This window comes from Delphinus delphis, chromosome Y, assembly GCF_949987515.2.
Source record: "Delphinus delphis chromosome Y, mDelDel1.2, whole genome shotgun sequence".
Classification (NCBI taxonomy): domain Eukaryota; kingdom Metazoa; phylum Chordata; class Mammalia; order Artiodactyla; family Delphinidae; genus Delphinus; species Delphinus delphis.
This window is the reverse complement of record NC_082705.1, coordinates 1,153,065-1,180,380: the sequence shown is the minus strand read 5'-3', so window position 1 is coordinate 1,180,380 and position 27,316 is coordinate 1,153,065. Positions and strand designations below refer to the sequence as shown.

The window sequence follows — 27,316 nt, the reverse complement described above, 5'->3', positions numbered from 1 at the left end:
TTTAATCTCAACTCTGCAAAGGGTTCTTTTAAAAAATCTAAGTCACAAGGACAAAGGTAGCTAAAAATTTAACTGCATCCCATACCATTGAACCTTCACAAGAGGGAATCAAACAATATGCTGTCTTTCAACCTAACTGCATAAAACATTAAATATTTGTGAAAATGGAAAATTAAACAAAACTGCTGATGGCAACACAAAAGAAGCCCTTCTCTCTCAGCACACTTGTTTCTTGTCCCTTAAGCAAGCATACCTCTCCAATGATATCCGTTTGAGATGAAGCATCACAGAACTGTTGAGGCAAATGAGAATCTACAAGTGAGCCCGAACTCTGAGAAAAATCCTGCAGAGAGTCAGTAATAAAGGAGAAATTCTTGAAACCATTGGTAAGGTTCACCAGGCTCTGTAACAGAATAAGACAAACTATTTGAAGAGAGATGTAATGCTTCCCTTCTCTTTAAAGCAGTCATTTCACTCCAATTATAGGTCTCCAACTCTCACTGGGCAGTTGACCCACCCCACTCTCCATTCTTGTTAGATTTAAAAGAAAATTTTCAATTTAATTTATACAAAAATTTAATACAATTTTTTATAATTTAAACCAGTGATTGACTGATTCTGATGGATTGTGACTAAAATGGCAAATAATTGTGGTACCATTTTAACTAGCTTTTAAAATCTTTGTTTCCTAAAGAAAAAGTTATGTTAGTAAGAAAAAAATGCTAACATCCCTTGAGATCTTCATAGATAAACCACAGAGAATGTGAAAACAATTCCCATACTGTGCTCATATATGTTTTAGAGAGCTCAAATACACCTAACACAATGCTTTCAAACTGAACCATTCTGTGGCAGTTAATACAATCACCATGTTGTACAACCACTGCTTCTTATCTAGTTCTAAAACATTTCCACTGCCCCAAGAGGAACAAGCAGTATCACTGGTTCCCTGACCTTAAGCAAATGACAATCACTTTTTTCCTCTAACGATTTACTTATTGTGCAAATTTCATATAAAAAAATCATACAAAATCATACAACTTATGTCTGGCTCCTTTCATTTATAATAACATTTCTGAGATTCAAACATATAGCATGTTAACTACTTCACTCCTTTTTATGGCTGAATAATATTCCATTCTATATATAATTGAATATATATGCATTCATCGGCTGATAGGCACAAGCTATTTCTATCTCTTTTCTACTGAAAAATAATGCTGCTATGAATATGTATGAATTCATATGAATACCTGTTTTAAACTCTTTTACATATAGATAAATTTGGCAGTGGAACTGCTGGATCATACAGTAAGTTGTACTTTTTGAAGTATTCTCAAACTGCTTTCCAGAATGGCTGCATGTTTTATAATCAACAGCAACATACAAGGGTTCGATTTCTCCATATCCTCACCAACACTTGTTATTTGCAGTTTTTAAATTATATACCATCTTATTGTGCGGGAAATATTATTTCACTGTTCTTGGCTTTGCATTTCCTCAATGATTAATGATGCTGAGCATTTTTTCATATGCTTACTAGCCATTTGTCCATCTTCTTTCAAGAAATATCTGTTTAGGTTTTACCCCCTTTCAATTGAATTGTTTGCCTTTCTTTTGTTAGGTTTAAGAGTTTTTTTGTTCTTGTTCTGCATGCTACTTAAAAAATATATGATTTGCAAATATTTTCTCTGATTTTTGTGGATACCTTTTAACTGCTGGCATCACTTAATGCATAACACTTTATTTGAATTACAAAGTTTCTATTTTTTCTTTTATTCTCTGTGCTGTCTTGTGTTATATCCAAGAAAAGACTACCAAATCCAATGCTCTGAAGATTTTCCTCTGTGTTTTCCTCAAAGAGTTTTGTAATCTTAGCTCCTGCATTTACATCCTTCATCAATTCTGAGTTAACCTTTTTATAGTGTAAAGTAAGGCTGCAGCTTCATTCCCCTGCATGTGAATATCCAGTTTTCCAAACACCATTTGTTGAACAGAGTGTCCTTTCCAGTAATGAATAACAGTCTTGACTCCTTTGTGGAAAATCAATTGACCATATATATGAGAGCTTATATATGGGCTCTGTATTCTATTCCATTGGTCCACATGTTTGTCCTTATGCCAGTAGCACACAGTTTTACTTACTGTGGCTTTGTGCTAAGTTTTGAAATCAGGAAGTATGAGTCCTTTCACCTTGGTCTTTCTTTTGCAAAATGTTTTGGCTACCTAGGGGATCCCTTGAAATTCCATATGAAGTTGAGGACGTATTTTCTATTTCTGAAAAAGAAAACACTATTGGGGCTTTGACAGGGATTGAACTAAAACTACTGATTACCATGGACAGTATAATCCTTTGAATAATGTTAAGTCTTCAAATCCATGAGCATGGAATAACCTTCTTTTATTTATGTTTTCTTTACCGATTGTTCATCATTAGCATACAGCATTTTCCTTTGTCAGTATTCTCATTTTGTTCACACTGTTTTCTAGACTTACTGTAGTATTTTGTCCACATTTTTTATTATGCTTTTTGATGATGTCTTACACATGTGTTTTAAACTCTTTGTAGAGGGAGTTGAGGAAGATGGCGGAAGAGTAAGACGAAGAGATCACCATCATTCCCACAGATACATCAGAAATACATCTCTGCATACCTGGGTAGGGCAAAAGAAAAAACACAGACAAAAGAATAGGGACGGGAACTGCACCAGTGGTAGGCAGCAATGAAGGAGGAGAGGTTTCCACACACTAGGTAGCCAACCAAGAAGCCTGTGTGCGAGCACAGGTCACTATCCACACACCCCTTCCGGGGACCCTGTACAGCCCACCACTGCCAGGGTCCCGGGATCCAGGGACAACATCCCCAGGAGAACGCACAGCGCGCCTCAGGCTGGTGCAACGTCACACTGGCCTCTGCAGCCGCAGGCTCACCCGGTACTCCGTGTCCCTCCCTTCTCCTGGCCTGAGTGAGCCAGAGCCCCCGAATCAGCGGCTCCTTTAACCCCATCCCTTCTGAGCGAAAAACAGATGCCCTCAGGCGACCTACATGCAGAGGTGGGACCAAATCCAAAGCTGAGCCCCGGGAGCTGTGCAAACAAAGAAGAGAAAGGGAAATCTCTCTCAGCAGCCTCAGGAGCAGCGGATTAAAGCTCCACAATCAACTTGATATACCCTGCATCTGCGGAATACACGAATAGACAACAAATCAGCCCAAATTGAGGAGGTGGATTTGGGACTAATATATATTATTTTTTTCCCTTTTTCTCTTTTTGTGAGTGTGTATGTGTATGCTTCTGTGTGAGATTTTGTCTGTATAGCTTTGCTTTCAGCATTTGTCCTAGGGTTCTGTCCGTCCATTTTTATATTTGTTTGTATTTTTACTTTTTTAAAATTTTTTTCTTAATAATTATTTTTTATTTTACTAGCTTTATTTTGCTTGATCTACTTTATTTTATTTTATCCTATTTCTTTCTTTCATTCTTTCTATTTTTTCTGCCTTTTATTCTGAGCCATGTGAATGAAATGCTCTTGGTGCTGCAGCCAGGTGTCACTGCTGTGCCTCTGAGGTGGGAGAGCCAACTTCAGGACACTGGTCCACAAGAGACCTCCCAGCTCCCTGTGATATCAAACGGCAAAAATCTCCCACAGATCTCCATCTCAACACCAGCACCCAGCTTCACTCAACGACCAGCAAGCTACAGTGCTGGACACCCTATGCCAAGCAACTAGCAAGACAAGAAACCAACCCCACCCATTAGCAGAGAGGCTACCTAAAATCATTATAAGGCCACAGACATGCCAAAACACACCACCAGATGTGGACCTGCCCACCAGAAAGACAAGATCCGCCTCATCCACCAGAACACAGGCACTAGTCCCCTCCACTGGGAAGCCTACACAGCCCACTGAACCAACCTTACCACTGGGAACAGACACCAAAACAACAGGAACTATGAACTTACAGCCTGCAAAAAGGAGACCCCAAACACAGAAGATAAGCAAAATGAGAAGACAGAAAAACACACAGCAGATGAAGGAGCAAGGTAAAAACCCACCAGACCTAACAAATAAAGAGGAAATAGGCAGTCTACCTGAAAAAGAATTCAGAATAATGATAGTAAAGATGATCCAAAATCTTGGAAATAGAATAGACAAAATGCAAGAAACGTTTAACAAGGACCTAGAAGAACTAAAGATGAAACAAACAACGATGAACAAAACAATAAATCAAATGAAAAATACTCTAGAAGGGATCAATGGCAGAATAACAGAGGCAGAGGAACGGATAACTGACCTGGAAGATAAAATAGTTGAAATAACTACTGCACAGCAGAATAAAGAAAAAAGAATGTAAAGAACTGAATACAGTCTCAGAGACCTCTGGGAAACATTAAACGCACCAACATTCAAATCATAGGGGTTCCAGAAGAAGAAGAGAAAAACAAAGGGACTGAGAAAATATTTGAAGAGATTATAGTTGAAAACTTCCCTAATATGGGAAAGGAAATAGTTAATCAAGTCCAGGAAGCACAGAGAGTCCCATACAGGATAAATCCATGGAGAAACATGCCAAGACACATATTAATAAAACTATCAAAAATTAAATACAAAGAAAACATATTAAAAGCAGCAAAGATGCCGCGGAACAGCTGGGCCTGTGAGCCATGGACACTGGGCCTGCACGTCCGGAGCTTGTGCTCCACAACGGGAGTGGCCACAACAGTGAGAGGCCCGCGTACCACAAAAAAAACAAAACAAAAGACTCACAAACAAAAAAAAAGCAGCAAGGGAAAAACAACAAATAACATACAAGGGAATTCCCATAAGGTTAACAGCTGATCTTTCAGGAGAAACTCTGCAAGCCAGAAGGAAGTGGCAGGACATATTTAAACTGATGAAGGAGAAAAACCTACAACCAAGATTGCTCTACCCAGCAAGGATCTCATTCATATTTGATGGAGAAATTAAAACCTTTCCAGACAAGGAAAAGCGGAGAGAGTTCTGCATGACCAAACCAGTTTTACAACACATGCCAAAGGAACTTCTCTAGGCAAGAAACACAGGAGAAGAACAACACCTACCATAACAAACCCAAAACAATTAACAAAATGGGAATAGGAACATACATATCGATAACTACCTTAAATGTAAATGGATTAAATGCTCCCACCAAAACACACAGACTGGCCGAATGGATACAAAAACAAGGCCCATATATATACTGTCTACAAGAGACCCACTTCAAACCTACAGACACAACAGACTGAAAGTGAGGGGATGGAAAAGACATTCCATGCACATGGAACTCAAAACAAAGCTGGAGTAGCAATTCTCATATCAGACAAAATAGACTTTAAAATAAAGACTATTAGAAGAGACAAAGAAGGACACTACATAATGATTAAGGGATCGATCCAAGAAGAAGATATAACAATTGTAAATATTTATGCACCCAACACAGGAGCACCTCAATACATAAGGCAAATACTAACAGCCATAAAAGGGGAAATCGACAGTAACACAGTCATAGTAGTGGACTTTTAACACCCCACTTTCACCAATGGACAGATCATCCAAAATGAAAATAAATAAGAAAACACAAGCTTTAAATGATACATTAAACAAGATGGAATAATTGATATTTATAGGACATTCCATCCAAAAACAACAGAATACACATTTTTCTCAAGTGTTCATGGAACATTCTCCATGATAAATCATATTTTGGGTCCGAAATAAAGCCTTGGTAAATTTAAGAAAACTGAAATCATACCAAGTATCTTTTCCAACCACAACGCTATGAGACTAGACATCAATTACAGGAAAAGATCTGTAAAAAATTTAAACACATGGTGGCAAAACAATACACTACTTAATAACAAACTGATCACTGAAGAAATCAAAGAGGAAATCAAAAAATACCTAGAATCAAATGACAATGGAGACAAGATGACCCAAAACCTATGGGATGCAGCAAAAGCAGTTCTAAGAGGGAAGTTTATAGCAATATATCCTACCTTAAGAAACAGGAAACATCTCAAATAAACAGCCCATCCTTGCACCTAAAGTAATTAGAAAAAGAAGAACAAAAAAACCCCAAAGTTAGCAGAAGGAAAGAAATCATAAAGACCAGATCAGAAATAAATGAAAAAGAAATGAAGGAAACGATAGCAAATATCAATAAAACTAAGAGATGGTTCTTTGAGAAGATACACAAAATTGATAAACCATTAGCCACACTCAACAAGAAAAAAAGGGAGAAGACTCAAATCAATAGAATTAGAAATGAAAAAGGAGAAGTAACAACTGACACTGCACAAATACAAAAGATCATGAGAGACTACTACAAGCAACTCTATGCCAATAAAATGGACAACCTGGAAGAAATGGACAAATTCTTAGAAATGCACAACCTGCCAAGACTGAACCTGGAAGAAATAGAAAATATGAACACACCAATCACAAGCACTGAAATTGAAACTGTGATTAAAAATCACAGTTGATAGAATCTTCCAACAAACAAAAGTCCAGGACCAGATGGCTTCACAGAAGAATAGTGTCAAATATTTAGAGAAGAGTTAACACTTATCCATCTCAAACTCTTCCAAAATATAGCAGAGGGAGGAACACTCCAAAACTCATCCGACGAGACCACCATCACCCTGATACCAAAACCAGACAAAGATGTCACAAAGAAAGAAAAGTACAGGCCAATTTCACTGATGAAATAGATGCAAAAACCCTCAACAAAATACTAGCAAACAGAATCCAACAGCACATTAAAAGGATCATACACCGTGATCAAGTGGGGTTTAATCCAGTAATACAAGAATTCTTCAGTATATGCAAATCAATCAACGTTATACACCATATTAACAAATTGAAGGAGGAAAACCATATGATCATCTCAATAGATGCAGAGAAAGCTTTCAACAAAATTCAACACCCATTTAGATAAAAATCCTGCAGAAAGTAGGCATAGAGGGAACTTTCCTCAAAATAATAAAGGCCATATATGACAAACCCACAGCCAACATCATCCTCAATGGTGAAAAACTGAAACCATTTCCAATAAGATCAGGAACAAGACATGGTTGCCCACTCTCACTACTCTTATTCCACATAGTTTTGGAAGTTTTAGACACAGCAATCAGAGAAGAAAAAGAAATAAAAGGAATCCAAATGGAATAGAAGTAAAGTTGCCACTGCTTGCAGATGACATGATATTCTACATACAGAATACTAAATATGCTACCAGAAAACTATTAGAGCTAATCACTGAATTTGGTAAAGTAGCAGGATACGTATTAATGCACAGAAATACCTGGCATTCCTACACACTAATGATGAAAAATCTGAAAGTGAAATTAAGAAAACACTCCTATTTACCACTGCAACAAAAAGAATAAAATATCTAGGAATAAACCTACCTAGGGTGACAAAAGACCTGTATGCAGAAAATTATAAGACACTGATGAAAGAACTTAAAGATGATACAAATAGATGGAGATATACCATGTTCTTGGATTGGAAGAATCAACATTGTGAAAATGACTCTACTACCCAAAGCAATCTACAGATTCAATGCAATCCCTATCAAACTACCACTGGCATTTTTCATAACTAGAACAAAAATTTCACAATTTGTATGTAAACACAAAAGTCCCCGAAGAGCCAAAGCTATCTTGAGAATAAAAAACAGAGCGGTAGGTATCAGGCTCCCTGACTTCAGACTATACTACAAAGCTACAGTAATCAAAACAGTATGGTACTGGCACAAAAACAGAAATATAGATCAATGGAACAGGATAGAAAGCCCAGAGATAGAACCACTCACATATGGTCACCTTATCTTTGATAAAGGAGCCAAGAATATACAGTGGAGAAATGGCAGCCTCTTCAATAATGGGTGCTGGGAAAACTGGACAGGTACATGTAAAAGTATTAAATTAGAACACTCCCTAACACCATACACAAAAATAAACTCAAAATGGATTGAAGACCTACATGTAAGGCCAGTCACTAACAAACTGTTAGGGACAAAACATAGACAGCACACTGTATGACATTAATCACAGCAAGATCATTTTTGACCCACCTCCTAAAGAAATGGAAAGAAAAACAAAAATAAACAAATGAAACCTAATGAAACTTCAAAGCTTTTGCACAGCAAAGGAAATAAAGAAGACCAAAAGACCACCATCAGAATGGGAGAAAATATCTGGAAATGAAGCAACTGGCAAAGGATTAATCTCCAAGATTTACAAGCAGCACATGCAGCTCAATAACAAAAAAACAAACAATCCAATCCAAAATTGGGCAGAACACCTAAATAGACATTTCTGCAAAGAAGATATACATATTGCCAACAAACACTTGAAAGAATGTTCAACATCATTAATCATTACAGAAATGCAAATCAAAACTACAATGAGATATCATCTCACCAGTCAGAATGGCCATCATCAAAAAAATCTAGAAACAATAAATGCTGGAGAGGGTGTGGAGAAAAGGGAACACTCGTGCACTGTTGGTGGGTATGTAAATTGATACAGCCACTATGGAGAACAGTATGGAGGTTCCGTAAAAAACTAAAAATAGAACTACCATACAACCCAGCAATCCCACTCCTGGGCATATACCCTGAGAAAACCATAATTCAAAAACAGTCATATACCAAAATGTCCGTTGCAGTTCTATTTACAATAGCCAGGACATGGAAGCAACCTAAATGTCCATCATTGGGTGAATGGATAAAGAAGATGTGGCACATATATGCAATGGAATATTAGCCATAAAATGAAATGAAATTGAGATATTTGTAGTGAGGTGGATGGACCTAGAATCTGTCATACAGAGTGAAGTAAATCAGAAAGAGAAAAACAAATACTGTATGCTAACACACATAAATGCAATCTAAAAAAAAAAAAGATCATGAAGAACCTAGGGGTAAGACGGGAATAAAGGCACAGACCTACTAGAGAATGGACTTGAGGATATGGGGAGGGGGAAGGGTAAGCTGTGACAAAGGGAGAGAGTGGCATGGACATATATACACTACCGTACATAAAACAGATAGCTAGTGGGAAGCAGCTGCATAGCACAGGGAGATCAGCTTGTTGTTTTGTGACCACCTAGAGGGGTGGGATAGGGAGGGTGGGACGGAGGGAGACATGATAGAGAAGAGATATGGGAACATATGTGTATGTATAACCGAATCACTTTGTTATAAAGCAGAAACTAACACACCAGTGTAAAGTAATTATACTCCAATAAAGATGCTAAAAATAAATAAAGTCTTTGTAGAATATATTTGATATCTGGGATTCTTACAGGTAATTTCTATCAATTAATTTCCTCCCTTGAATGAACCATGTTTTCCTGGTTTTTTTTTTTTATGCCATGTGATTTTCTCTTGAAAACTGAACATTTAACTTTATAATGTGGTAATTCTTAAAATCAAGTACTCCCTCTTCCCCATGGTACTTTTTTTTTTTTTGGAAAGTTACAAAAGTCCGTTTGTTTTTACAAACTATATTTGCAAAGACTATTTCTAATTATGTGTGATCACCGAAGTCTGGTTCCTTTATCTAATGTTTCGCTAATGTTTGATAGTGACTTCGTTGAATGCCAGGAGCTGCAAAAACAAAAGTAAACCACCTCTCTATCTTTGTAGACTGGCTCTGTTTTCAGGCATTCCTCTACCATTTAGCTATACTTAGCTTATACTCTGAGTCTAAGAGAGCAGCACAAGCTCTAAAGCTCTTCTGAGGACTTTTCTGAGTATGTCTTTTACCTTTGCATACCCATAGCTTTCTAAATTCCTCCTCATATATAACTGCTTTAGATGTCCTAGTTTACCAGAGTCTCATCCCAACTTCTTCTCAGGTCCTTAAATAGTCTACTGTATGACTCCACTCATAAGCTCTCATCCAAGGTAAGTCCATGCTTACAGTCAGCCTTGTAACTTTTAGAGTAGTGACTGATGTTTTTCTCATGCAGGTTCCAAGTTATACAAAATGAACACCTCGCGTCAGATTTTAAGGTAATCCCAAAATAGGTTTGAACAAGTATACACATTAATTTCTACATAAGGTCTGCTGTGATCCCTCCAGTTCAAGGCAGGGAGCTAGATCACCATTTCCTCAAGACCTAGATAGTGCTGCATTGGTAATGGAATGGGGCAAGGGCAAGGGATGGGGTATCAAGTAAAAATGCCATGAAATTTCAGTGTTTTGAACATAGATTTTTCTTGATTGTAAATTTGTGTGGTTCCTATAAGCCTCTGTCTGTTTTGCAGAATGCCCACAAAGTTGGATCAGTCAGTGTTTCATTTTTTTTTCTTTTTTTTCTTTTTCCAAGGGCTTGGGACTTCTGAATCTTCCATGTCACCTCTACTATGTGTTTCTACAACCTAATATTTTCCACCCTAATTGTACAGAGTTAAAATTAATATACATGCTAGTTTGCCAAAAAACACAGAAATTTTGGCAAACAGAACCTCTCAATATAAAAATTAAACATTTCAAATTTTCTACACTGATTTTACATTTCTAAACATACTCCTCTTCCACAGTTCTTACTACAAACTCAAGAACCAGAATACCTTGTGCAATATAACTTGTATATGTGGTTGTAAACAAAAGTTTCTTAGAAGGGGTCAGTTTTTAGCATAAGAAAGCTAAAATAATTTATTTGATTTTAAAATAACTTATTTGATTTTAGTGCAATATAACTTGTATACGTAGTTGTAAACATAAGTTTCTTAGAAGGTGTCAGTTTTTAGTATAAGAAAGCTAAAATAACTTATTTGATTTTAGTGAAAGAGGGTGTTGCTCTTGCCTCTTCCTGGAGGTTCCCATAGATTGTGAAGCTATGGACATCTCAGAGAAAATTCTGAGGCCTGAAACTCCTTCCATAAACTCTCTATCCTTTCTCAAGCAACACAAGTGGATGATTTATCCACTGCTATGCACTGTAGCCTCAGAGGGGCCAGAGCAGGGAAACCAGCTTCAACCTGGGCCAAAGCCTCCATATATACACTATCAAACACCACTGCGTTCACTCTGAGGTTTTGGCTAGGCTTAGATGGGTAATGCATGCAGAACATCTTGTCCAATTCTGCACACACAGAAGGTTCACTAATGGTAGCTAGTCTTGTTACCATTGTTCACAGCAAAACTAAGAATACATCATTTACCTACCATGACCTGGAAAGTCATTTACAAATACAGATTTGTGGGCCCCAACTACATCATTCTAATTCACTAGAATAGGTTAGGGCCCAACAATGTGCATTTTAACCACCATTTAGGAAACTCTACTTAATTCACTGCAGCCTTGACTTTAGGAAGCACTGGTATACATTAAAGTTATATATGCATCTGTCTTATTTTGCCTCTATGTTTGATATTTACTTTATATATCCCTGTATGTCTTATACTGTGCAGAATCTACATAAATGTGTATAACCTAGTACCTGCCCACTTGGCGGATTGAGTACATGAAGAAAAACTGAAAAGAAATTAAAAAAAACTATAACTAAAATGAGACCATAGGGATCTCCCTGGTGGTCCAGTGGTTAAGACTCCGCCCTTCCACTGCAGGGTACAGAGGTTCAATCCCTGGTCAGGGAACTAATATTCCACAAGCCACGTGCTACAGCCAGAAAAAAAAGAAGCAAAAATGAGAGAACGTAAAAGGAAAAACTGAATGCATTACAGCATCAAGCAAAAAGACCGTCATATATCCACTTGCAAAAGCACATCTTTTTCTAAAAATAACAGAAGCTACAGGAGTTAAGGGGCCAAAAAGATAGTAATAACAATAAAGCAAAATAAAACTAACGATCTCAGATATATAATTTTTCAACATCCACATTATGGAATACTGTGCAGTTATAACTAAAGAATAAAGAGGTATTTGTGTATGTATTTGCAAAAGTACAGGATAGTATTATTATATGAGTAAGACAGCAAGATCAAACTGTATGTACATAATTAGCTTTTGCATGAAGGCTATTTTTGTGTCTTTATAAACACTAGAAGAGTACACAAGAAACCATTAAAAGCAGTTATGGGCTATGAAAGAACATGGTGATTCCAAGACCTCTTATTGTATACCTTTTGAATTGTTTTGATTATTGAACAACATGAACATTCCCAATTTTTAAAAAAAACTTTTAAACATAAATTACATATACATAACAAGTAATAAACCTATTAAAATGCATGTGTGTATAGATACACGGACATATATAGATGAGAAAGGGAGGATACATATGTATGTATGTGAATATATACAGAGAGGAAAGGAAGACAGACAAGCAGGCAGGCAGACGGAAGGACAGATGTGGGTTCTGAAGAGCACCGGGGCCTCTTACGTGCATCAGGTCCCGTCTTTCCTTCTTGCCTGTACAAATGGTTTTTTTGATGGTCCTGAGCTCGCTCATTATAGCCTGTGCCTCATCCATTTTGTAGTTGGTGTCAGCACTTGACATCTTTCCATCAATCCTGGTTCAAAAAGAAATATGTGAGATTATAACATTCCATTAAATAATAGTAACAGTAACCCCAAAAGTTACACACACACAAAAACAGACAGCAAGAAAAAAAAAAACCCTTCTTTCTTTCTGGTACATAAAAATAAATAAACGTTAAGTGAGATCTATGTGCAGGGAGAATATATGGGTAAAGCTAAAAACAGTAAAGTATCAGTAACAGTGCTTTGTGCAAAGTTGAAAATTTCTACATTTCTTCTAAATATCTCTTTTATTTCATTCTGGTTCCAATTTATTACTCTTTCCTAGCCATCTCCTAAATTCTTTCCTTCAATTCAAATACATATAAAAGGAACTTTTTCTCCTCCTTCCTTTCTTTTCTTTCTTCTTTCCTTATATCTACCCACCCACAAATCACAAACTAATATACTTCCTTCCTTATTTCCTTTCATTTCTTCTTGTTCCTTCCTCCTGCCTTCACTCCCTTCCATCCATCTATTCATACATTCTTCCAGCCAATCCCTGTGTGCAGCAAGGGTGGTAGAAGCAGAGCACTGAAGAAGACAAGGCTTGGCTCCACCCTTTAAAGAGTACGCAGTTTTCTGTAGCCAGAGAGAGAACGAACTCCTTCTCTGGAAAGTCACCAGATACACGATGACACAGATTCTAGCTCTAAACTGTTTCCCCCATGTTACCCGAAAATCCAGATGCTTAACGGCCAGCCCAAATGCCCTTCTGTTCCACTCACAAGAGCATCCTGGCATGCTGGTGAGTACAAGTGACACTCCAGCTCTACAGTGGGACCCTGGGCAAGACACTTAACCTCTTTAAACCTCAGTTTCCTCATGCCTCAGATGAGGACACTAAAACTGTCCCTCCCACTTAATGAGAAATGTAAGGAAAGGGCTTACTTGGCAGAGACCTGGCGTATAATGTCTGCACTGATTATTATTATCAGGATAATGCTCAGTCTACTTACTCATGGGAGAAAAAGTAAAAAATGCACCAACTCCGGTACTTTATTATCATTAACAAATTCCTGGCTACAAATGTCACAACTCACAGCAAAGCTCAGCACCAGAGCTGATCTGAGCTATCAGCACCACTGGAATGAGAGAACAAGCAGGAAATCATTCTCTCCCTTCGGAATAGGGCTTCAGGGCTCAACAGCACTGCTATGATTGCCATCAACAAACAAAATATTTATGAAAACTGGGCCGAGTGCTCTCCCTTGGAGAGTGGATACAGATGCACTGGGGGACCCCACACATTGAATGGTGACACCTCTACATCCCAACAAGGTCTGGCCTCATGGGCACTTCCATAATGGATCAGTTACAGAGATGTATGTTCCTCATATACACATTGCTTTGAATGTTCCTATAAAGCATAAAGCTTTACTTATACATTTTTAGAGAAAGGTACATATATTTTTTAACTACAGAGTGTTTCATGAAGAAAGTTAAAATAAGTGAACAAAAACTAAAACTTGGACTACAGGCAAATTTTCTTTCTTTTTTCTCTGCTCTCATTAAACCCCTACTTCAGTTCTTTCATGCAACAGTTCATCCAAACCATTGAGGGGGTAAGCTTTAACCCTATATCACCTTTGAGTCACTGTCAGATTCAGTGATAAAATATAAAAAGTTCCTCTTGGTGGCTATTAAAAACTGGGAGCCAAAAACAAGGACGACAGCAGTAGGCATATTAGCTTTTTATACATTCTTTTATGTCATCCCTCAAAACCAGCCCCACCTTTACCAAAATCACTGGCTTTCTCCCTCACTGCTAAGTGCCTTAAGCAGACTTATAAGTCACAAGTGACATGCATAAACGGTCCATCTCATACATTCTTACCAGTACAAACCCACAAAAAATCAGTGTAATTCACTACAATTTTACACAGGAGGCATTATGTGGTTGTACAATGTGATGACACCAGAAGTCAGGAGATGACTCTTGGTCCAAGATCTCATGCAAGTTAACTGTGTCATCTTGAGAAGTTTCTGAACTCCCAGAAGCCTTGGTGACTTCATGAGGATGCCAAGTCTGCAATGGGATTCCCAAACCCAGCTGATCATCAGAACTATCTGGATCCCTACTGAGCTTCACTCTCTAGAGGTAGAAGTTCATACATTTGTTCATACATTAATCAGGTCCCAGAACAACCAAGTTGGAGGAGTCTCTTCTTACAATGATTACTTTTAGCTGGCGGATGTTATTTATAATTAGACTGACCTCCATGCTCTCAGTACAGTTTTAAATATGCAGGGAATTGACACTAGAAAGAGAGAGCCATTATTCCAGGACTGAGATACATCAGAAATACAGATGATGTTCTCCTCCATGTCCAGTTCAGAGCTCAGACTCAGAGTGAGGTCCCTTGAACAGGGCTGTTCATCCACAGACTGCAGAAACACCAGGACACACATCATAGGAAAACATAAAACAGAATGAAAGCCCAGGGCTTCCCTGGTGGTGCAGTGGTTAAGAATCCGCCTGCCTAATGCAGGGGACATGGGTGCGATCCCTAGCCCGGGAGGATCCCACATGCCACAGAGCAACTAAGCATGTGTGCCACAACTACTGAAGCCCGTGCGCCTAGAGCCCATGAGCCACAACTACTAAGCCCACGTGCCACAACTACTGAAGCCCGCACACCTAGAGCCCATGCTCCCCAACAAGAGAAGCCACCACAATGAGAAGCCAGTGCACCACAATGAAGAGTAGCCCCCGCTCACCACAACTAGAGAAAGCCTGCACACAGCAACGAAGACCCAACACAGCCAAAAATTTAAAAAAACAAACAAAAACAAAAAAAAAGAAGAAAAGCCCACACAGTTTTCCACTGTAGGCACTCTATGGAGAACCAAGATTCTCTAACACAAGGCAGAAATAAAAGACCATCATTCTCACAGGACTGCATCTACCAAGGACGTGGCCCAACTTTTCTTTAGGAAAAAATGAAAATTACTTACATGGTAATGTATTCTTTCATTCATCCTGTGAAAAGGATGTATATCATACATTTATGTATATATTTACATTTTAATTTCATCACTCAAATGAAATCTGTAGACTTTCAAACAAAAACCCAAGGCCAGAAAAGTGTGATTTCTCTGTAAGAGTCAATGCCACTGCTAACCAGGTCTACTGGCTCCTCCAGAATGAAAAATACAGCAAATGAATTGTCACTTGACACTGACACCCATATAGAGAAATGAAATTCTACTGCATTGAACAAAGTGGTTTCAATTGCTTGAAAGTCAATGGTAATCAAATAGTCATAGAGTATAAACACACAACCACTGTTAAGGCCGCGACGTAAGATGCTAACCACATCAGCTTCAGCTTCGTACTTAGGTGTTGTGACTTCCTTACAGATTTTAGCAGCTGCAGAGTCTAAGTGCAGCTATCAGTAAAGCCAGGCACTGCACCAGGTGCCTGTCAAGGCACCAGCATCTACAATGGGAATGGCCGCTACCAGGGATCCCACAACCCTGGCTACCACTGCCTCTGAACACCTATACACTACCAAGTCATCGGAGCAGACTTGTGTGCATTGGGGCAGCCTCTGGAGCAGACCCCTATGGGTGGCCCACACACAAAGATGGGGCTGAAACCATAGCTGAGACCCAAGGGCCAGGTAACTAAGGACAGTGAGGTCCACCACACTACACCTACCTAGGGGTCTTGGAGGATCTCCTGGGGAGGCAAAGATCGACTATAGCTCACTGTGAGGGCAAGGACACTGGTAGCAAACACCCCAGGGAATACTGATTAGAGTGAGCTCTCCCAGAGGTCCACATTTCAGCACCAAAAACCAGGCTCATGCAGCAACTTGCCCGCTCCAGTGCTGGAAAGCTTCAGGCCAAACCACCACCAAAACTGGAACACAGCTCCACCAATTAGCAGACTAAAGACATACTGCGCTCACAGCCACCTCAAAGCACCCCCCTTCACAAGGCCCTGCCCATCAGAGGGACAAGACCCAGCACCAACCTCCCGAGGGCAGACACCAGTCCTTCCCGCCAGGAAGCCTGCACAGACTCCTGGACCAACCTGACCCATCAGGGGGCAGAAACAAGAGCAAGAGTAACCACAATCCTGTAGCCTGTGGAAAGAAGACCACAAACACAGGATGTGAGACAAAGTGAGACGGCACAGAAATATGCTGAAAACAAAGAAAGAAAATAAAACCCCACAATAACAACTAAATGAAGAGAAGATAGGCAATTCACCTGAAAAAGAATTTAGAGTAATGATAGTAAAGATGATGCGAAATCACAGAAAAAGATTGGAGGCACAGAGTGAGAAGATACCAGATATGTTGAACAACGAGCTAGAAGAGTTAAAGAACAAACAGAGATGAACGCAATAACTGAAATGAAAAATACACTGGAAAGAATCAATAGCAGAATAACTGAGACAGAAGAAGAAATAAGTAAACTGGAAGACAGAATGCTGGAAATCACTACCACAGAACAGAATAAAGAAAAAAGAATGAAAAGAAATGAGGAAAGTCTCAGCGACCTCTGGGACAATATTAAAAGCACCAACATTTGCATTATAGCAGTCCCAGAAGAAGAAGAGAAGAAAGGAAAGGGCTGGAGAAAATATTTGAAGATATTACAGCCAAAAACTTCCCTAACATGACAAAGGAAACACTCACTCAAGTCCAGGAATCACGGAGAGCCCCATATAGGATGAACCCAAGGAGGAACATGGCAAGACACATATTAATCAAAGTGATAAAAATAAAAGAAAAAATGTTAAAAGGAACACAAAACATACAAGGGAATCCCCATAAGGTTATCAGCTGATTATTCAGCAGAAACTCTGCAGGCCAGAAGGGAGTAGCACGATATATTTCAAGTGATAAAAGGGAAAAACTTACAACCAAGAATACTCTACTCTGCAAGGTTTTCATTCAAATTTGATGGCGAAATCAAAAGCTTTACAGACAAGCAAAAGCTAACAGAATTCACCACCACTAAACCAGTTTACAACAAATGCTAAAGGAACTCTTCTAGGTGGGAAAGAGACCAGCAAATTTAAAACAGCCTTGTACATATACAGACTGCTGTATCAAAACCTCATGGGTTGTAACGAGGTGGATAGACCTAGAGTCTGTCATACAGAGTGAAGTCAGAAAGCGAAAAACAAATGCTGTATGCTAATGAACACATAAAGAATCTAAAAAAATGGTACTGATGAACTGAGTGACAGGACAGGAATAAAGACACTGATGTAGAGAATGTACCTGAAGACATGGGGAGGAAGGGGAAGCTGGGATGAAGCTACAGAGTAACACTGACACATATACACTACCAAATGTAAAATGGATAGCTAGTGGGAAGCTGCTGCATAGCAAAGGTAGATCAACTTGATGCTCTGTGACCACCTACAGGGATGAGAGGGATGCTCAAGAGGGAGGGGATATAGGGATATAAGTATACATATAGTGGATTCACTTTGCTGTATAGCACAAACTAACATAAGATTGTAAAGCAATTACACTCCAATAAAGATATTAAAAAAATAAACCTCATGGGCACAGCAAATGCAGAAACAACAGATACACAAACACAAAACAAACAGCAACCCTAACACAACACTAAAGATGATCATCAAATGACAAAGGAACAAAAGAGGAAGGAAAGGGAAAAAACCTACAAAAACAAACCCCAAACAATTAAGAAACTGATAACAGCAACATACATATCCATAATTACCTTAAGTGTAAATGGACTAAATGTTCCAACCAAAAGACACAGACTGGCTGAATGGATACAAAACAAGACCCATATATAGCTGTCTACAAGAGACCCACTTCAGACCTAGGGACACATACAGACTGAAAGTGAAGGAATGGAAAAAGATATCCAATGCAAATGGAAATCAAAAGAAACCTGGAGTAGCAATACACATATCAGACAAAATAGACTTTAAAATAAAGACTGTTAACAGACAAGGCAGGACATTACATAACAATCAAGGGATAGATCCAAGAAGAAAATATAAGTTATAAATATATGTGCACCCAACATACGAGCATCTCAATACATAAGGCAAATGATATCAGCCATAAAAGGGGATATCAGCCATAAAAGGGGAAATCAGCAGCAGTGCAAAAATAATGGAGAACATTAAAACCTCACTTACACCAATGGAGAGATCATCCAAACAGAAAATAAAGCAGGAAAAACAAGCTTTAAATGACACAATACTCTAGATAGATTTAATTGATGTTTATAGGATATTCCATCTGAAAGCAGCAGAATACGCTTTCTTCTGAAGTGCACATGGAACATTCTCCAGGAATGATCACATCTTGGGCCACAAATAAAGCCTTGAAAAATTTAAGAAAACTGAAATTTTATCAAGTATCTTTTCCAACCACAATTCCATGAAATTAGGAATCAATTACAGGAAAAAAAAACTATAAAAACACAAACACATGGAGGCTAATAACGAAAACAGTACTAAATAACCAAGAGATCACTGAAGAAATCAAAGAGGAAATCAAAATTCATAGAAACAAATGACAATAAAATCACAACAACCGAAAACCTATAGGATGCAGCAAAAGCAGTTCTAAGAGGGAAGTTTATAACAATACAATCTTACCTCAGGAAAACAGAAAAAATCTCAAAGAAACAACCTAACTTTATACCTGAAGCAACCAGAGAAAAAACAAACAAAACTCAAAATCAGTAGAAGGAAAGAAATCATAAAAATCAGAGTAGAAATAAAAACAAAGAAAACAACAGCAAAAATCAATTAGACTACAAGCTACTTATTTTAGAAGATAAATGAATTTGATAAGCCTTTAGCCAGACTCATCAAGAAAACAAACGAGAGGACTCAAATCCATAAAATTAGAAACAAAAAAGCAGAAGTTACAGTGGACACCAAAGAAATACGAAGGATCCTCAGAGACTACTATGAGCAACCATACACCAGTAAAATGGAGAACCTAGAAGAAATCCACAAATTCTTAGAGAGGTACAACCTTCCAAAAATGAACCAGGAAAAAACAGAAAATATGAACAGACCAATCACAAGTACTGAAATTGAAACTGTGAATAAAAAACTTCCAACAAGGGCTTCCCTGGTGGCGCAGTGGTTGAGAGTCCGCCTGCCGATGCAGGGGACGTGGGTTCGTGCCCCGGTCCAGGAAGATCCCACATGCTGCACAGCGGCTAGGCCAGTGAGCCATGGCCGCTGAGCCTGCGCGTCCAGAGCCCGTGCTCTGCAATGGGAGAGGCCACAACAGTGAGAGGCCCCCATACAGCAAAAAAAAAACCTTCCAACAAAAAAAAATCCAGTACCAGAAGGCTTCACAGGCAAATTTTACCAAACATTCAGACAAGAGTTCCCATCTGAAATTCTTCCAGACCAGTTCCTCTCATCAGGAAGCTTGCACAAGCCTCTTAGATAGCCTCATCCACAGAGGGCAGACAGCAGAAGCAAGAAGAACTACAATCTTGCAGCCTGTGGGAGGAAAAGCACATTCACAGAAAGACAGACAAAGTGAAAAGGCAGAGGACTATGTACCAGATGAAGGAACAAGACAAAATCCCAGTAAAACAACTAAATGAAGTGGAGATAGGCAACCTTCAATAAAAAGAATTCAGAATAATGATAGTGAAGATTATCCAGAACCTCGGAAAAGAATGGAGGCAAAGATCGAGAAGATGCAAACTATGTTTAACAAAGACCTAGAAGAATTAAAAAACAAACAAACACTGATGAAAAATACAATAACTGAAATGAAGAATACACTAGAAGGAATCAATAGCAGAATAAGTGAGGCAGAAGAACAGATAAACGACCTGGAAGACAGAATGGTGGAATTCACTGCCATGGAACAAAGTAAAGAAAAAAGAATGAAAAGAAATGAAGACAGCCTAAGAGATCTCTAGACAACATTAAATGCACCCGGATCCACATTATAGGGGTCCCAAAAGGAGAAGAGAGAGAGAAAGGATACAAGAAAATATTTGAAGAGATTATAGTTGAAAACTTCCCTAACATGTGAAAGGAAACAGCCACCTAAGTCAGGGAGCACAGAGAGTCCCAGGCAGGACAAACCCAAGGGGAAACACACTGAGACACATAGTAATAAGTTCACAAAAATTAAAAACAAAGAAAAATTATTAAAAGCAACGAGGGAAAAATGATAAATAACATACAAGGGAACTCCCATAAGGTAAACAGCTGATTTTTCAGCAGAAACTCTACAAGCCAGAAGGGGTGGCACAACATATTTACAGTGATGAAATGGAAGAACCTACAACCAAGATTACCCTACCTGGCAAGGATGTCATTCAGACTTGACGGAGAAATTAAAAACTTTACGGACAAGCAAAAGCTAAGAGAATTCAGCACCACCAAACCAGCTTTACAACGAATGATAAAGGAACTTCTCTAGGCAAGAAACACAAGAGAAGGAAAAGACCTACAATAACAAACCCAAAACAGTTAAGAAAGTGGTAATAGGAACACACATATTGATAATTACCTTAAATGTAAATGGATCAAATGCTCCAACCAAAAGACACAGACTGGCTGAATGGATAAAAAACAAGACCCATATATATGCTGTCTACAAGAGACCCACTTCACCTAGGGACACATACAGACTGAAAGTGAGGGGATGAAAAAGATATTCCATGCAAATGGAAATCAAAAGAAAGCTGGAGTAGCAATACTCATATCACAGAAACAAGGCTTTAAAATAAAGACTATTACAAGAGACACAGAAGGACACTACATAATGATCAAGGGATCAATCCAAAAAGAAGATAAGACACTTGAAAATATTTATGCATCCAATATAGGAGTACCTCAATACATAAGGCAAATGCTAAGAGCCATAAAAGGGGAAATTGGCAGTAACACAATCATAGTAGGGGACTTTAACACCCCACTTACATCAATGTACAGATCATCCAAAATGAAATTAAATAAGAAAACATAAGCTTTAAATGATACATTAACCAAGATAGACAGTAATATCTATAGGATATTCCATACAAAAACAACAGAATATGCTTTCTTCTTAAGGGCTCATGGAACATTCTCCAGGTTAGATCATATCTTGGGTCACAAATCAGGCCTTGGTAAATTTAAGAAAATTGAAATCATATTAAGTATCTTTTCCGACAACAATGCTATGACACTAGATATCAATTATAGGAAGAAAACTGTAAAAAATACAAACACATGGAGGCTAAGCAATATGCTACTAAATAATCAAGAGATCCCTGAAGAAATCAAAGAGGAAATTTAAAAATACCTAGAAAGAGATGACAATGAAAAAACGATGACCCAAAACCTATGGGATGCAGCAAACGCATTCTAAGAGGGAAGTTTATAGTAATACATTCCCCCTCAAGGAACAAGAAAAATATCAAATAAACAACCTACACTTACACCTAAAGTAATTGGAGAAAGAAGAACAAAAAAACCCCAAAGTTAGCAGAAGGAAAGAAATAAAAATCAGATCAGATATTAAAAAGGAATGAGGGAAACAATAGCAAAGATCAATAAAAGTAAAAGCTGGTTCTTTGAGAAGGTAAACAAAATTGACCAACTAGTAGCCAGTCTCATCAAGAAAAAAAGGGGAAAGACTCAAATCAACAGTTAGAAATGAAAAAGAAGTAACAACTAACACTGCAGAAATACAAAGGATCATGAGAGATTACTACAAGCAACTCTATGCCAATAAAAGTGACAACCTGGAAGAAATGGACAAATTCTTAGAAAAGCAAACCTTCTGAGACTGAACCAGGAAGAAACAGAAAATATAAACAGATCAGTCACAAGCACTTGAGACTGTGATTAAAATCTTCCAAAAAACAAAAGCCCAGGACCAGATGGCTTCACCTGCGGATTCTATCAAACATTTACAGAGGAGCTAACACCTATCTTTCTCAAACTCTTCCAAAATATAGCAGAGGGAGGAACACTCCAAAACTCATTCTACGAGGCCACCATCCCCATGATACCAAAACCAGACAAGGATGTCACAAAAAAAGAAAATTACAGACCAGAATTACTAACGAACATAGATGTAAATATCCTCAACAAAATACTAGCAAACAGAATCCAACAGCACATTAGAAGAATCATACACCATGATCAAGTGGGGTTTATCCCAGGAATGCAAGTATTCTTCAATATACGCAAATCAATCAATGTGATAAATCATATTAACAAACCGACGAATGAAAACCATGATAAACTCAATACATGGAGAAAAAGCTTTCAACAAAATTCAACACCGATTTAAGATAAAAACTCTCCAGAAAGTGGGCACAGAGGGAATCCACCTCCACATAACAAAGGCCATATATGACAAAGCCACAGCCAACTTCATTCTCAATGGTGAAAAGCTGAAACCATTTCCTCTAAGATCAGGAACAAGACAAGGCTGCCCACCATCACCGCTATTATTCAACATAGTTTTGGAAGTTTTAGCCACAGCAATCAGACAAGAAAAAGAAATAAAAGGAATCCAAATCGGAAAAGCAAAAGTAAAGGTGTCACTGTTTGCAGATGACATGATACTATACATAGAGAATCCTAAAGATGCTACCAGAAAGCTACTAGAGCTAATCAATGAATTTGGTAAAGCAGCAGTATACAAATTGAATGCACAGAAATCTCTTCCATTACTATACATTAATGATGAAAAATCTGAAACAGAAATTAAGGAAACACTCCTATTCACCACTGCAACAAAAAGAATAAAATACCTAGGAATAAACCTGCCTAAGGAGACAAAAGACCTGTATGCCAAAAACTATAATACCCTGATGAAAGAAATTAAAGGTGATACAAACAGATGGAGAGATATACCATGTTCTTGGATTGGAAGAATCAACATTGTGAAAATGACTCTACTACCCAAAGCAATCTACAGATTCAATGCAATTCCTAGAAAACTAACAATGGCATTTTTCACAGAAACAGAACAAAAAATTGCACAATTTGTATGGAAACACAAATTATCATGAAGAGCCAAAGGAATCTTGAGAAAGAAAAATGGAGTGGGAGGAATCAGGCTCCCTGACTTCGGACTACACTACAAAGCTACAGTAATCAAAACAGTATGGAACTGGCACAAAAACAGAGATATAGATCAATGGTACAGGATAGAAAACCCAGATATAAACTCGCCCACATATAGTCACCTAATTTACGACAAAGGAGGCAAGAACATACAATGGAGAAAAGATAGCCTCTTCAATAAGTGGCCCTGGGAAACTGGACAGCTACATGTAAAAGAATGAAATTAGAACACCCCTAACACCATACACAAAAATAAACTCAAAATGGATTAAAGACCTAAATGTAAGACTGGATACTATAAAACTCTTGGAGCAAAACATAGGCCGAACACACTATGACATTAACTGCAGCAAAATCTCTCCTGATCCAGCTCATAATGAAAATAAAAACAAAAATAAACAAATGGGACCTCATTAAACTTAGAAGCTTCTGCACAGCAAAGGAAACCATAAACAAAACAAAAGACAACCCTCAGAATGGGAAAATATTTGCAAATGAAGACACCAACAAGGGATTAATCTCCAAAATATACAAACAGCTCATGCAGCTCAGTATCAAAAAAAACCAAACAAGCCAGTCAAAAAATGGTCAGAAGATCTAAATAGACATTTCTCCAAAGACATACAGATGGCCAAGATGCCAATGAAAGATTGTGAACATCACTAATTATCAGAAAAATGCAAATCAAAACTGCAATGAGGTATCACCTCACACCAGTCAGAAAATCAGAAAATCTACAAACAATAAATGCTGGAGAGGGTGTGGAGAAAAGGGAACTCTCTTGCACTGTTGGTGGGAATGTAAACTGATATAGCAAATATGGAGAACAGTATGAAGCTTCCTTGAAAAACTAAGACTGTAGCTACCATATGATCCAGAAATCCCAATCCTGGGCATATATCCAGAGAAAACATTAATTCAAAAAGATATATGCACCCCATGCTCATTGCAGCACTATTTACAAGAGCCAGGACATGGAAGCAACCTAAATGTCCACCAACAGAGGGATGGGTAAAGAAGATTGGTACATACATGCAATGTATAAAAAGGAACAAAATAATGCCATTTGCAGCAACGTGGATGGACCTAGAGATTGTCATACTGAGTGAAGTCAGACAGAGAGAGACAAATACATGACATCGCTTATATGTGGAATCTAAAAACATGGTATAAATGATGTTATTCACAAACAGAAAAAGAGTCACAGATGCAGAAAACAAACATATGGTTACCAGGGGGAAAGGGAGGAAGGATAAACTGGGAGATTGGGATTGATATACAGACACTACCATACATAAAATACTTAACTAATAAGGGCCTAGTGTATAGCACAGGAAACTCTACTCAATACTCTGTAATGACCTATACAGGTAAATAATATATAAAAGAGTGGACATATGTATGTATAGCTGACTCACTTTGCTGTATACCTGAAACTAACAGAACACTGTAAATCAACTATGTTCCAATAAAAATTATTTTTAAAAATTAAAAAAAAAATCAGTGGACTCTGAGTAAAACATTAGTCTGCATAACGTGGGTGGGCTTTATCCAATCAGATGTATGTTCTTGGGCATCACCCATTTGGGAAACTCATTCTGAGTCCTCCCTGCTATGTCTCTGGATGCTAGTAATGAGTTACATGAAGAAAATCTTTCAAAGCAAGCTTCAGGAACTTTAGGGCAGCAGAGCCTACTAGTCCTTTCACTGGATAAGGATAGCCCAATTTATCTGGAGACTTTAACTACTTGTTGTAAGAGTTTTCAATATTTGTTTGCACCAAGTATTTCACACATTTTATACATGTTCTGAAGTGTTTTATAAAAGGCCTCAAAAGAAATGTGAAATAATACTACACTGAGAAATTTCTCCTATAATACTGACAAAAACACTAAGGTTTGACAACACATGCTGTTAGTAAAGTTCTGGAAAACAGAATCACCTGTGTCAGTGATGGAAATCCAAAATGGTGCAATATCTAACTATACAGCAAACGCATTTGCCATTTGGCCCAGAAATTCCTCTTTCAGGAAATCATCCTGAAAAGATATATGTGTAAAACCTTAAGTAAAAAGCTGACGGGAAATGTTATAAATGCATGCATCAGATTGACAATACAAAACCCCAGTGAGTAGCTTCACACCAAGAAAAGAGACAACCAGCCCCTTAGCAGAAGTGACCCAGGAGGACACAGCCACAGCACATACAGAAGCACCCTAGCAGGCATCTGAGCATCTGGATGTGGGCAGGGTTTTACAGAGTAAAATTACAGAACGGGTACTGGTGCACCGGGAAGCATCACAAAGATGGACAAAATGAGTAACAAAACCAGTAGCTGATGTTGAAAATGAAGCTTGATTTGCTTAAGAGAAAAACAATTTTACATGCTGTGCTAACTGACTATAGATAATTAAAGAATTCCTTTTGTAGATCCAAATCAGAGGAGAATGAACACAATGCTGGGTAATGGTCAGGGAAGAAAAAGAAGACGATTAGTTTAAAAGACTTCGGATCAGATCAAGATGACATAGAAGACACAATCCTCCATCCCCCCACAGAGATCAACAATGAGTTATCTAGGAATAAAACAGCTCTGGGAGAGCTCTGGGTTCCATTGAGACACTTCAGCAACACAGTGAAACAAAAACCCTGAGAATAACTGCACAAAAAGGGAATGAAGAACAGCCTCATTTTATCTGATGGTCCCCTTCCCCAGGCAGCACTATTTAGCATCAGGTGAGAACCACTCAGCTATAAAGAGTTTCCCTTGCCAATAAAGGGACAGTGGGGTAAGCAACCACCTTACCCTGCTTACTAGGGCATGAGAGCAAGGACTCACTTTGGTTCACCCCACTGAGACATTGACAGACTGAGATGTAGAGAGATGGCTAAGAAGAAGGAAGAGCAGAGGTTTCCAACAGCAGGAGAAGCAACTGTGGTTCCCAGTAATCTGGCCTGCAGTGGACCTTACCACTGAAGAAACATATAGCCTGCTCAATTGCCACAGCTACCCTGCAGATTTCATCAGCCCCTTGCCATTGGTATTACTGTTTGTTGATGCCAGCCCTACCCTCCCTCCAGAGCCCAGGATCTGCACTCGTAGCCAGCCCAGGCCTCTGCAGCTGCGTGAATTACCAATACCATGCTGAGGCCCACCAGTATGCACATGCTTAGGACTGGCTTCTCCTGCTATTCATCTGAATGCTATGTGCCTGAACCCTCATCACCAGCCTCAACAAACAGCAGTACACACACCTGGGCAGTACACACACACATCTGTGCAGCCACGGGAGTGCACACCAACAACTAATACACCGCAGCAGCTTGCGGGTCCGGATTCTGCCCTCTCTCCAGTCACTGGCCTGCAACACTGTACACCTGCAACTAGCTCCTCCAGCTGTGCACTTGCAAAATCCCAGTCCACCCCTAGCCACTGTCTCCACTGCCATGCCCTTCTGTCAAGAACCAGTAGACACAGTAGTGTACATCAACAGCCAGGGTCTTTGCAGCTGCCAGTGAGCCCACACTTGGCCCCAGTCCTTACCCTGGCCCCCCCCAATAAATGTGTCTGGAAACAGCCACTGCTACTACACAGGCACCTGGGGCTGGCCCCACAGCCAAGTATATGCAAAACCACTGGTTCTAGCCACCACTGCTCTTTTCCCTTTTCTCTAGCCACTATACCCAGAGTAACTGCTGAAGACCTCAACAGCCATTGCAGCCACTACAGGACAC

The 27,316-nt window shown here is 38.7% G+C and overlaps 1 protein-coding gene across 2 annotated transcripts in view; it reads right to left on the bottom strand.

Moving 5' to 3' along the window:
• LOC132419206 (protein WWC3-like) overlaps positions 1-27,316 on the bottom strand; it is a 120,025-nt gene that overhangs the window by 42,135 nt on the left and 50,574 nt on the right. Inside the window, exons 1-2 of one of the 2 annotated variants that reach the window (XR_009518151.1) lie at positions 12,383-12,397; positions 3,044-3,178 (exon numbers count right to left, since the gene is read on the bottom strand). Coding sequence is in view for 1 of the 2 variants with exons in the window: in XM_060003182.1 (XP_059859165.1) it covers positions 12,383-12,512 (130 nt within the window). In the remaining variant the exon portion in view is untranslated. Of the gene's footprint in view, positions 1-3,043; positions 3,179-12,382; positions 12,513-27,316 lie in introns of those variants that run through there. The other variant, XM_060003182.1, reaches the window with a different exon arrangement.